This window comes from Propithecus coquereli, unplaced genomic scaffold (genome assembly GCF_000956105.1).
Source record: "Propithecus coquereli isolate 6110/MARCELLA unplaced genomic scaffold, Pcoq_1.0 Scaffold282, whole genome shotgun sequence".
Classification (NCBI taxonomy): domain Eukaryota; kingdom Metazoa; phylum Chordata; class Mammalia; order Primates; family Indriidae; genus Propithecus; species Propithecus coquereli.
Genome location: NW_012148419.1, coordinates 1,508,852 through 1,522,042, shown reverse-complemented (window position 1 = coordinate 1,522,042; position 13,191 = coordinate 1,508,852). Strand labels below are relative to the sequence as shown.

The following is a 13,191-nucleotide window of genomic DNA, read 5'->3' as shown; positions in this document are numbered from 1 at the left end:
GCCTGTAATCCCAGCTACTTGGGAGGCTGAGGCAGAAGGATTGTTTGAGCCCAGGAGTTTGAGGTTGCTGTGAACTAGGCTGACGCCACGGCACTCACTCTAGCCCGGGCAACAGAGCGAGACTCTGTCTCAAAAAAAAAAAGGAAATTCTGCCAAATATGACAACATGGATGAACCTGGAGGACATTATGCTCAGTAAAATAAGCCAATCATAGAAGGACGAATACTGCATGATTCCACTTATGTGAGGTATCTAAAATAGTCAAACTGATAGAAACAGAGAGAAGAATGGTGGTTGCCTGGAGCTGAGGTAGGGGGAAATGAGTCGCTGTTCAATAGGTATAAAGTTTCAGTTATGCAAGATGAGTAAGTTCTAGAGATCTGCTGTACAACATTGTGCCTATAGTTAGTACTGTATTGCGCATTTAAAAATTTAAGAGGGTAAATCTCATGTTAATTGTTCTTACCACAGTAAACAAAATATGAAATGGACCAAATAATTCATTGAAGTTAATTACAACAGAAGAAATATGGGATAGAGGCAAGAGTAGTAGATGGGGAAGATTCAGGAGGCTTCCAGACATGATTCTGCTACCACCTACCTCTATGACTTTAAGAGGGTTTCTTAAATTCCCCAACCATCATTCCCCCATTTGTGAATTGATAGAGTTGGACTAAAACTGTGTGATCTCTAATGTTGTCTTTAGCTCCGGTAGTCTCTGAAGTTACATATGAAACTGTATTTATATAACAATGCTCCATTACTTCCAATCTGTCTGCTTCTAAATCCATTTCACAATTCTTCTCTAAGAAGGTTTATTTTTTCTTTGAATTTTATTCTCTTTTAGCCACTATTCTGCATTTCTCTATAATTCTATGCCATTCTTTTGCCAATCTACCCAATCAGTGCACTTTCTTGGCTGTCCTTTACAGTCCCCTGAATACATTCTCTCAAATTTGAGCTATAGATAAGAGCTCTATAATTACCAAGAGGGACTCTGATTATATCTAAAGAATTTTCTGGTCCATACAGAACCCATCCCAAGTTTCAACTTAAAAGTGTTTTCCCAAGAATGGCTGCTCTTGCTCTTGATTTCTTTCTTCCTTCAGTTCTTCATTTAATAACTATTTATTTCAGTCTTAACACCAGTGAGCAAGAAAGATACTGACCCTAGCTGAGTTGTTTTCAACTTCTTTCCAGCTACTTTTAGTATTTTCTTTAAGTTGTAGATTCTCAGATGTCACAAATAAAAATGTCCACAGATGCCATGCAGGTAATGAAAACAAAGCAGGCCACAGGTCCAGTGGATAACCAAGAAGGTTTAGATTGCTCATGTTTTCCAGGTGAACTAGAAATCTAGATTTTAAAGTGAAATGTGATTTATTGAATTTCAGTATCTAATTAAAATATATTTTGAAAACTACCAAACTACCATGTGGGCCAAATGAAACATTTTTGCTGGCTGAATTTGGCTCTTGATCCTTCCACTTAGGAGCTTTGTGAACCTGGGATCATCGAGAAGGCTAAACATCTCCATTTTATGAATGCTCCCTACCATACATGTGCACCAACGCTCCTAAAGATGGGTACCCATGAAACATTTTTTCCTGTTCTCCATGCCTAGTTTCTTCACTCCTTCAGTTCATCCAAGACTTTATTGATGCCATCTTTCAACTTTTTCACTTTACTCCCATCTTCTATTTGCAGTAAATGCATGAAGGTAAGGAGGGCCAAGATTAAAAATTGAAATGTTGAAGTGAAAATGACTTCTGTCCATGTTAGTGTGTCTGAAAATAATTTGGTGCTCCCAATTCTGCCTAGTTTTGCATGATGATTTCTACTTTGGGCCAGAACTAAGAGAATGAAAATCAGCTCGGACTGAAAAGAGAAAAAGCAGCTGTGTTGGGAGGACAGACATAGATAAAGTCAGCTGCAAAGTTAACAGAGAACCTTCTTTTCCCCCACTGCCATAAAGGCAGCTATAAAATGCCATAGCCTCTTTGAGTAATTACTGGTCTCTTACCTATGAGCCCCAGGTCCATTTTACTACTTTCATTTATTACTGGGGTACCCAATTATTAAATTGTCCCAGCCTCATGACAGTATCCAATCCCTCGTTAATCCCTGCTTTTCCTCATAGCGCTGCAGAAACTGCGTCCAATCCAGAACTGATTCCTGCTCTCTCTGGACCCTCCTCAGACTCCTTTGGCGGGAACATAAACCTTACAAAGCAGGCTTCCTCCTCCCTTCCCCAGTGGTATTCCACGCTTTCTCTGGAGTGACCTCCCTCCTGATTTTAAGTCTGATGTTATCGGACTACAGGCTTCTTTGTGGTGGTCTTTGGCTGATTTGGCTTTAACAGTAGACAGATTGTTAGTACCGGGATTTCTAATAGATCACGTTTCATGATCTCTGCTAAAATCTTTCTGAGCTGTTTAGAGCTACAATTTTTAATAGCTAAAAACAAAGACAAATGCCTTCTAAAATTGTCCCATCACCCCATTCTAGCAAGCAACCCCCCATGCCAGCCCTATAATATCCTTTAAAAAATGGCTTTAGTCACGTTATCTGGTGCGCATTTCAGCGAATTCAGTTTAAATGACTTCAGTTCTGAATTCCTGGGTTATACCAAAAAGGAGCAGATGGCGGTGTGTGGGCTTTGAGCTCGTAAATTTTTTATGTGGTAGTAATTCAAGACCAATGAGGGCAGGTTGGAATCGAATAAAAAAGGTTTCTCTAGGGGGAAGCCCCAAGTTGCATCCATATTTTTCTGGGTGCCCCCCGGAGGCTTAGGTTGCGGGGTGACCTTTTTGAGCGTGGAGGGAAGGGGTGCTTCTTTCGTTTTCAGGAGTGATGCACGTCTCGACTCAAGCTTGACAGTACCAAACCTTCTCCCTGAAGCCGGGTGATGGCTCCGCCCGGGTCTCTGAAGTGGGGTCCTCAAGCGGGAGATCTGGGTGTGTGGGCGTGGGCCGCCTCGGCTGCCTAGACTTCGACTGCGCGGCTCCGAAGCTCCGTTCTTGCTCCCAAGTGGCGGCTAGATTTCCCAAGCGGACATCTCACCGCCCCGCCGCCTCCGCTGGGCAGCCAGAAGCGCACATCTGCCTCCGGCCCGGACCCGCCCCCGAGCCGCGGCGCCCACGCCCAGAGCCGTCCGTCTGCCCCGGCGCAGTGCAGCAGAGCGCGCTCCCGTCCGGGGTCGGGCCGCGCTTTCGCGCACGCGCGCAGAAACCCGCGCCCTCCGAGGGGGAGGGGGTACAGGGGGCGTCACGGGGGCAAGGGAAGAAGGAGGCGGCCGCGTCGCCTCTGGCGGGGCTCGCGCTCGCGCTCGCCCTCGCCCTCCGCCTTGCCCGAGCCCCGCGAGGGTGAAACGCTTTCTCCCGGCATGCAGCGGGAGGAGGGATTTAACACCAAGATGGCGGACGGCCCGGATGAGTACGATACTGAGGCGGGCTGTGTGCCCCTTCTCCATCCAGAGGTGAGGAACCGCGCCGAACGCATTCCTTGCCCTGCGGCTCTCCAGCCTTTCTCCTCCGGACTCGCCGAGGGCCGTGGCCTACGTGTGTTGGGTAGTGGGACGTGCCGAAGTTGGGGAGGGTGGAGAGGCAAGTCCAGGCCCGAGCGCGGCTGCGAGCGGATAACGGGGGAGGAGATAGCGGGGCGGGCCCGACCGGGGCGGGCTTTGGGACGCAGTCCCTGGCTGTGCCTAGAGGACAGAGGTGGAGATATTGATGGTTCTGCTCTGTCCCCGCGCTGCTTGCGGGTGCAGAGGCGCCGGGGGTCCCGGTGCTGTTTTGGAACCGCGGCTTAGCCTTTAGTCCTGCTCCGAACCTTTCGGGGGCAAGGAGGAAGCGCGTCTGGTTTTGGTTTCTTCTTTTTTCCTTCGCCAGGGTGAATGACGGTATCTCTCCTTCCACTTAGCTCACTATGAGGGGACAATTTCTTGGGTGTAGTGATGTCCTTCCAGGTTATGCCATAGGCAGCACCTCGGGGCACCTTGTGTCACTTGTCCTTATTTGAGCATTTGTCCTTAAGCGATTAAAAAGATAGGTCAAAACTTTTGGGAATACGACTATGCTTACATTAGCTTGTCAAAGTACTGTTTTTTAGGAGCCAGGGGAGGACAGTGCAACACGTTTCCCATCACAACATGAGTATCTTCCCATGTAAGTAAACAGTGCCCCGCTCCAGGATCAGTCAAATTCTGTACTTGTTTACCTCCTAGTTTGTAGCTGAGCTAGTGGTAGTTAAGGCCTGGAAGCAATTCTTAATGCATTCTGGTTTTTAAAGGTTCACAGTGATCTGTGGATGGGGCAGCGGCACAGCTTCCGGGTAGTTTTTATAAGGTTGAGGGATGAAGATAATCGTTGTGTTGTAGGGTGAAAAAACATGGAAGTCTCTACCTGGTTGCTTTACATTAGAATGATTCTGTTTATTTCTGGATTTTGGTTTGTAGCATGCTCCTATTTTTGAGTAAAATGTGAATAACGGCAGTCACTCTCTCATATGTTAGTACTCAACTACCCTCCCGTTCATCATTTGGTTTATCAAAAACAGATGGGTCAGTTTCTTAGGAACGCGTGGGCCAGTCTCAATAAAAAAGGCTACTCTGGATTTCTGACAAACAGAATTGTACAGTAAGACTAAACTTTTTTTTTGACCAAAGTGGTAACATTATCAGAACTGGCATTGGAGATTTCTCTTTTGGTTCACACTTAGGCCCTAAAAATAAACATATCAAAAAGTAGACAAAGATTTCATATGATGCCTTGAAAATTTTGCTAAGGGACTATTTCTATTCTTCTGGTCCTGTGGAAATATTTCAAACACTTAAATATTTATTCTATGTATTATAACATACTATTCTTCGTAAATCTTTGCTTTGTAAAATAGTATTTATGTTGTTTGCTACTTTAAGAATAATTAACCAGGGATTGCTTAGTATAATAGAATGGCCAGCAGGCTTGAAGTTTAGAGACCAGTCTTCAAATTGCCAGTTAATGGATAGGATATTACTAGAAAATCAACCTCCTCATAATTGAAAAGTGGAAATTGGTGTTAATGGTGTATTCCATTCCTTTTTAACCAAAAAGTACAAGGTCTGATTAGTTTAAGTGCCTTGGAGCTTAAGCTTGTAACCACACAGCTGAGGTCTTTCTGCATTTTTTTCAATTTTTTTTTTTTGTGATTAGTGTCTGCACCCGGTGCAGACCTGGCGTAGTTCTGCTGCTTAGCAGTGTGTTCTTGGGCAAGATACTTCTCTGAGTAGCTTCATCATTTGTAATAATGGGATGATAATATTTAGCTAGTAGACTATAGTGAAGATTAAGTGAGATAATGTATTTTTGTTGTCAAACAAGGAATGTTTCCAGTCTCCTTTAGAAAGAAACCCACTCTCTGTCTTGGTGAGCAATGAAATACTACTACTTTTCATCGCTTTTTGAAGAGAACGTAGACCTTGGGTCAGACAGACTTGGATTCCAATTCTGGATCTTTATTAACTACCTAAGTGACCTGAGACAGGTACTTAATTTCTTTAAGTCTTGGTTTGTTCATCAGAAGATGGAGATGTTGCCTAGTTTACAGGACTGAAAGGCATTAGGTGAGACTATGTGTTGAGGTTCAAGAACTGGCACATTGCAGGTGCTTAGTTCATGTTATTTCCGTTTCTTCTACGAGAAGGAGGGAAGTGTTACACATTTATTTTGATTTTGGTGAGTGATTTAAAACTTACGTGGGTTTTAATTTAGTGGAATAAGATCTTGCAGGAATAAGTTTTATTTTACTTTTTATCTTCAGATTTGACACTGTCACAAAAATAGTTTCTCACTAAATATTCGTTAAATGGATGAATTATTTGTAGGATAAAAAAATGAGCCATTGCTTAAATCTCTTGTTAGTATGCAAACTGTCTACTGTTAAAACCTTAGGCGAATACTTTTTAGAGGTGTTTGTGGTAAGAGAACCTTACTTTTTAATGAATTAAATCATTCATTCATTTAGTCAGTCATTTAAACATTTGTTTATGATGTTTGGGTCAGTTATTGTGCTGGACTCCGCGTGAGACTTCAGGATTTTTTTGGTACATTCAGTGAGAGGCACTGTAGGATACGGGTTAAGAGCCAAAGCTGTGGTGACAAACCAAAAATCTAGATTCTGCTGCTTACTGTTATCATGGTCAAATGACATTTTCCTCCTTCGTAAAATTGGATTGATAGTGCCTACTTTTAGAGTTATCGTTAGTGTTAAGTAGGATAATGTTTACAAAGCAGTCATCACAGATCTAGGCATGTAGGCTGCCGAGCAAAACCTTCTAAAGGCCCTGACATATAGTAAATACTGAAAGAGAAGCTGCTGTTACTTTGTTTTCTGTTAAAATGGTGAGTATTTATTTTAGTATAATGGAAGAAATTAAAGGCTACTTGGAAAAAGATGAACTGCTTATCAAGGGATTAGGGTGCTATCCCTAGCTTTGCGACCTTGAGATAGTAGATACTTAACTGCTCTTAGTTTCTTTGGTTTTGCGATAAAGAGGCTAGACTAGATGATCTCTAAGATTTCTTCAAACTCAAGTGTTCTAAGTTGTGATTTTTTTCAAGATAATCACCTAACCACTAGGTACATAGTACTGTGTTGAGTTTTACGGGTTAAAATAAAATAGAAAGAATAACATGTTTTCTAGAAGGTAATAATCTAGTTGGGAAGTTACATGCACACGCAACACTTGACAGAATTCAAGTAGGTACCAAATTAGTAGGGTCAGAGTCCTGTCATTTAGAATGGTTAGAAAAAAATCTTCAGTAGAGGGACAGAGACCACATATTGGTCTACTGGTCTAGCAGACTTGCTATAACCAGTCTTCTGTTTTACTGACGGGTGCATCCCCTGTAAGTTGTCTCAGCTCTTTCGTAGAATGAGATCACGATACCCCCTTCTGCCAGAATATTGTGGGGGCTTTCTATTTCAGAAAGATCTGACTGAGCTTTGGACTGGATTGCCTAGATTATCTAGGGCTTTCGTCTTTTGCTTTCTTCCTTTTTTCTCGATTTCAAAACTTCTGCTACAGTCTTTTTTCTCACTTTTCTCTCTCTGTCTTTTTAATGGTAATAATTTTTAAATCTCACATTCATTTTATCCATATTCATGTCTAATGGTTTTTTTGTTTGGATATTAAACCAAAGTATTACTATATCTACTGTCGTCACAGATTTAATAATATCTACTTTTTGAAGCTTTTTTTTTAGTGAAAATAATTTTGCCTTTTTCCATTACTTTTCTTGCCCTATTATGTATTTAGAGATATATATTTGTACATATATATAAATTATTTCCTTTCAGGAAGCAGATAGAAAATGACTTTGAAAGTTGTTTTTTCTTCTGTTAGGTTACCAGCAACTCTCTCTCTTCAAAGCATGTCTTTCTGAAGTCTTTAGGATTTGATGCCTTCCTTTTAAATTCAGCAAAAATGCTATAGGTCATATAATTGTAATTTAAATTTTAAAATACTATATCTCAGGCATAATAACCACTGAGGCAATATATATAAAATTAAAGTACAACTAATTGGTGACCTCATGGATTATGGCAAAGCCAAAATTTAAAATTATTGACATATAGAACCAAAAAATTGTATTTGGTTTTGAGAAATGCTGTTTTCCTCTTTTGCTTTTTTTGTTTTATTTTGCTCACAATTTTCATTTAATTTGGGAGAATCATCTCAGAAGTACTTATTAAGACTGGACTGTGGCGTGGGTGGATATAAGAGCATATAGGTTAAAAATGTGAACAGTGGTGTTGGGATGCTTGGGTTCAAACACCAGTTCTGCCCCTTACTAGCTGTGTGACCTGGGCAAGTTATTGAACTGTGTCCCAATTTTCCAAACTAAAATGGGAATATAATAGCGCCTACGTTATGAAGTTGTTGTGAGGATTAAATGAGATAATACATGCTACGTTCTTTGTCTGGCACTTAGTAAACACAATAAATATTAGCTATTAATGTTGTGGTAAGCAGTAGTATCTCAAATTGATAAGTCAAGCAATAGTAGTATATATATATATTAGACATAGAGGCAGCTGACTGAGTGGCTAGTTAATACTGGTTGTCTCTGGGGATTGAGGTTAGGCAGATGATGGCTTTATTATTCATATAAGCCTTTTTTGCCCAATTTGGTATTCTTAAAGATGTGTGCTTTGATATGGAGAGTGTTTATTGAACATCCAAGTGTAGTCTTGACCCTTTGCTAGGCTACAAAGTAATGAGATTCACAAAATAACAAAAGATTAACTGTAGACCTTCAGATTCCTCAGGACAGATGAGGGTTGAGTGTGGGTGTGTACTTTTTTAGAGTTAAAAATGAATTGTGATCCTCTTTTCCTGTAGAGAGTATCCTAAAGGTTATAGTAAGATAGTCAGGATTGAACAGTTAAGGCATCTTATGATGTGTTATACTTTTAACAGGACCCCCAACAATCACATAATCTAAAGAGGTCTTTTACTATTGAGGTTATGTAAAATTCTCTTTCAAAGCATCATCTGATTGTAGTATTATTTTGTGATTAGATTTTATTACAGATAAACAATTTAAGAGTAAAATGTTAAATATTTTAACTTTGGAGCTTGAAAAAGTGTGATTGAAAGCAATACTATATTTACAAAATATGCAAATCAAATTTTAACCCAATGGAATTGGGTTAGCCTATTCAGACTTAGGCTAATACCCTCTTTTAAAATTGTCTGAAAGTAAAGCTACAGGCAGCTAATATGAAAATACAGTGAAGCATCAGCCTTCTGTGAAGGAGATACTGTGAACTTAATATCCTGAGTTACAGAGGGTTAAACAGAATGCTTTTTTGTTTTTATTTCAATCCTTGTTGAAAATTTGCCAAGTGAATTATCCTATTTTCTAGGATTATACATTCTAAATATTAAATATAATAGAGTCTTTCTTTGATAATCAGAATATTATATATAGTGTCTTAGGATCATCTTTCTGATAATAATTGTAGAAGATATGAAGATGATAGGGCTAAATGTGCCCAAAGCAGTTTTTGTATATATGTCAAATGCCTTGTGGTTTTATCCGTTATTTGTTCTAGGAAAAATCAAGTAAAAAATAACTTCTGATTGAGATGTTACTATATTTACCCTTGTTTAGTTTTTTCCTCATGTAAATGACCATAGATCTTGTTTAGTTTTTAGGAATAATTTTCTGATCATGAACATTCATTGGGTTATGAGACATAACCAAAACTGATGTACAAAACTAGCGGTGTCTCAAACTATCCCTATTCTTATGGAAAAAAATAAATCCTTCTTTGAGCTGAAGACAGAAGGTGCTTGTTGTGTTAGTTAGAATCTTCTGGTTGCAAATGTCAGCAGCTCTGTTGAAACTTAACTTGGGCAAAAAAGGGAATTTACTGTCTCAAATAACCCAAACTTAGAATGGCAGAGATGTAGTTGGATCAAGGACAGCTGAGAATGCCACCAAGACTATCTCTCATTATTCCTCCTCCCTCCCTCTCTGCTTCATTTTCTCCTAATGGAAAGCAGTTTCCTTGTATTGAGGACATGGATGCCAGCATTTTTTTTTTTTTTTGGCTGTATATTTCAAATCTGCACTGACCATTAGAGATGGATTGCGTATCTTCCCCTGTTCCACACTGAAGAGTGGCATTGGGTAATCCTGATTTAGACTATCTGTTCATTCCTATGACCATGAGTGTGTAACACTGTAATTGGCCAAGATGATTTGATTGGACTTGGGGGAGGAACAGCTGGGCAGGCAAAACTACTTCCGTCTCATACATTCTTATGTAAAGAACTGTTTATTTGCTTTGTTTCCAGCCTTCTGTTTTATTTTTTTTAAAACATATTTTAAGTGATGTTGTAATTACATTGAACTCAGTTATTCTTCACAATAAATGTTCTAGTTGGGCTACTGAATAGTATTGTTTGTGAATGATGTAGACCAGAAATTGACAAACTTTTCCTGTATGGGACCAGAGAGCAAATATTTTCAAATGTGTGGACTGTATGGTCTCTGTAGCAACTACTCTGCGGTTGTTGTATGAAAGCAGTCATAGACAATATGGAGATGAGTGGGCATGCTGTGTTCCAATAAAACTTTATTTATAAAATCAGATGGTGGGCCAGATTTAGCTCATGGGCCATAATTTGCCAACCCTTGATTTAGACAATACATAGAAACTCCAACAAGAAATTTATGTTAAAATATGTGATATCTCAACACATTGAATTCCATTAATTTCTGGTAGATAATAACTTCATCATGGATTTATTTAGGAGGTAGTTTGGGTGAAGTAAGAATGTATGTGTGTGTATATTAGAATCCTGTAGGGAGCTTTGTTATAATACACGGTTCCATACATAACACCTCAAAGTTTCTAATTCAGTATGTGGATTTGTGGCATCTGTATTTTGAAAAAATACCTAGAATGATTCTGATAAACACTTCTACACTTTCTCCCCTACTTTCTGATACCTACTTAATATTTGGGAGAAGTTGTATTATAGAAGAGGGAAGGAAGCTAATTTGACATTTAATATATGAGGCATTGTACTGAGTGCTTTGAATGTTATCTCCTTAATCTGATAGATAATGTAATAATCGCTAACACTTACCAAATTATAATTATGAGCTAGGCACTAAGCTAAACAATTTTGTATATATATTCATTTAATTCTCACAGCCTTTTATACCTGTTTCACAAATGAGGAAATGGAAGCATAGAGAGATTAAGTAACTTGCTGGTAAGTGACAGAACTGAATTTAAATCCAAGTTACTCCTGTTTTCTTAGTACAGTGTGATAGACATGATATAGAGTTAATTGAATATTATTTGTTAGACACTAGCTGGCTGTGGTTACAAATGTCCTCATTTATGTTTTGTTTTAAATTTTTTTGAATAGACATTTTTTTAGAGCAGTTTTAGGTTCATAGTACAATTAAGCTGAAAATACAGAGAGTTCTCATATATCCACTACCCCTTTCTTCCATGTAGTGAGGACCTAGATGCCAGCATTTTTGTTTTTTGTTTTTTTTTGGGAGGTGGGGCATATAGCTCAAGTCTTCACTAACCATTAGAGAAGGACTGCATATCTTCCCTTCTTCCATACTGAAGACTGTGGAATCTTCCCTTCTTCCATAGTGAAGACTGTGGCATTGGGTGATCCTGATTTAGGTTATGTGTCCACTCCTATGACCATGGGCATAGCCCTGTAATTATTAATGTATTCATAACCCCTCCCATGGATATTCTGCACCAGGGTGGTACATTTGTTATGATGAACTTACACTGATGCATCATTATCATTTGAAGTCCATACTTTACATTAGGGCTCACTGTTGGTGTGATACATTCTATGGTTTTTAACGTGTATAATAATGCTGTCTGTCCACCATTATATTGTCATATGTAATAGTTCCACTGCCCTAAAAATCCTCTGTGTTCTACTTATATCTGTCCCTCCTCCAATCCCTGGCAACCGTCTTTATACTGTCTCCATAGTGCTTTTTCCAGAATGTCATATAGTTGGAATCATACAGTATGTAGCTTTTCAGATTGGCTTTTTTGACTTAGTAATATTCACTTACGGTTCTTCCATGTCTTTTCATGGCTTGATAACACATTACTTCTTAGCACTGAATAATATTTCATTGTCTGGATGTACCACAGTCTTGTTTATCCATTCACCTACTGATGGATGTGTTTATTGCTTCCAAGTTTTGTTCATTTACTTCTCACAGTAGTTCTGGAAAGTATTTATTATCGAACTGTTTACAGATTAGGAAACAGTCGTAGGTGAAATAATTTATTCAGGTTTACATCATTAGCAGTTGGCAGAATTTGTTTTAGAACCTGAACTCTCTGACTCCCAAACCCATGATCCTCATATATACTTTGCCATATAAAGTAGTAGGTCACAACACAATTTATTTTTTACTTATATTTTATAATATAGTAGAAAACTTTATCCATTACTATCAATTCTTCCTTGTTATTAAGAGAGTCAGAGGAGGATTCATTTTTGGTAGTTGCTTTAAGGCTACTTCTTTTAGTCAAACTATCCCTATTCTTATGGAAAAAAATAAATCCTTCTTTGAGCTGAAGACAGAAGGTGCTTGTTGTGTTAGTTAGAATCTTCTGGTTGCAAATGTCAGCAGCTCTGTTGAAACTTAACTTGGGCAAAAAAGGGAATTTACTGTCTCAAATAACCCAAACTTAGAATGGCAGAGATGTAGTTGGATCAAGGACAGCTGAGAATGCCACCAAGACTATCTCTCATTATTCCTCCTCCCTCCCTCTCTGCTTCATTTTCTCCTAATGGAAAGCAGTTTCCTTGTATTGAGGACATGGATGCCAGCATTTTTTTTTTTTTTTGGCTGTATATTTCAAATCTGCACTGACCATTAGAGATGGATTGCGTATCTTCCCCTGTTCCACACTGAAGAGTGGCATTGGGTAATCCTGATTTAGACTATCTGTTCATTCCTATGACCATGAGTGTGTAACACTGTAATTGGCCAAGATGATTTGATTGGACTTGGGGGAGGAACAGCTGGGCAGGCAAAACTACTTCCGTCTCATACATTCTTATGTAAAGAACTGTTTATTTGCTTTGTTTCCAGCCTTCTGTTTTATTTTTTTTAAAACATATTTTAAGTGATGTTGTAATTACATTGAACTCAGTTATTCTTCACAATAAATGTTCTAGTTGGGCTACTGAATAGTATTGTTTGTGAATGATGTAGACCAGAAATTGACAAACTTTTCCTGTATGGGACCAGAGAGCAAATATTTTCAAATGTGTGGACTGTATGGTCTCTGTAGCAACTACTCTGCGGTTGTTGTATGAAAGCAGTCATAGACAATATGGAGATGAGTGGGCATGCTGTGTTCCAATAAAACTTTATTTATAAAATCAGATGGTGGGCCAGATTTAGCTCATGGGCCATAATTTGCCAACCCTTGATTTAGACAATACATAGAAACTCCAACAAGAAATTTATGTTAAAATATGTGATATCTCAACACATTGAATTCCATTAATTTCTGGTAGATAATAACTTCATCATGGATTTATTTAGGAGGTAGTTTGGGTGAAGTAAGAATGTATGTGTGTGTATATTAGAATCCTGTAGGGAGCTTTGTTATAATACACGGTT

General features: G+C 38.9%; 1 protein-coding gene across 1 annotated transcript in view; it reads left to right on the top strand.

Moving 5' to 3' along the window:
* The first annotated feature begins 2,755 nt into the window (after positions 1–2,755).
* The window catches only part of ZDHHC17 (zinc finger, DHHC-type containing 17), an 84,631-nt gene continuing 74,195 nt past the window's right edge, over positions 2,756–13,191 (top strand). The window contains exon 1 of the mRNA XM_012648368.1: positions 2,756–3,479. Within this exon, the coding sequence (XP_012503822.1) occupies positions 3,387–3,479 (93 nt within the window). The 5' untranslated portion in view covers positions 2,756–3,386. The remainder of the gene's footprint in view (positions 3,480–13,191) is intronic.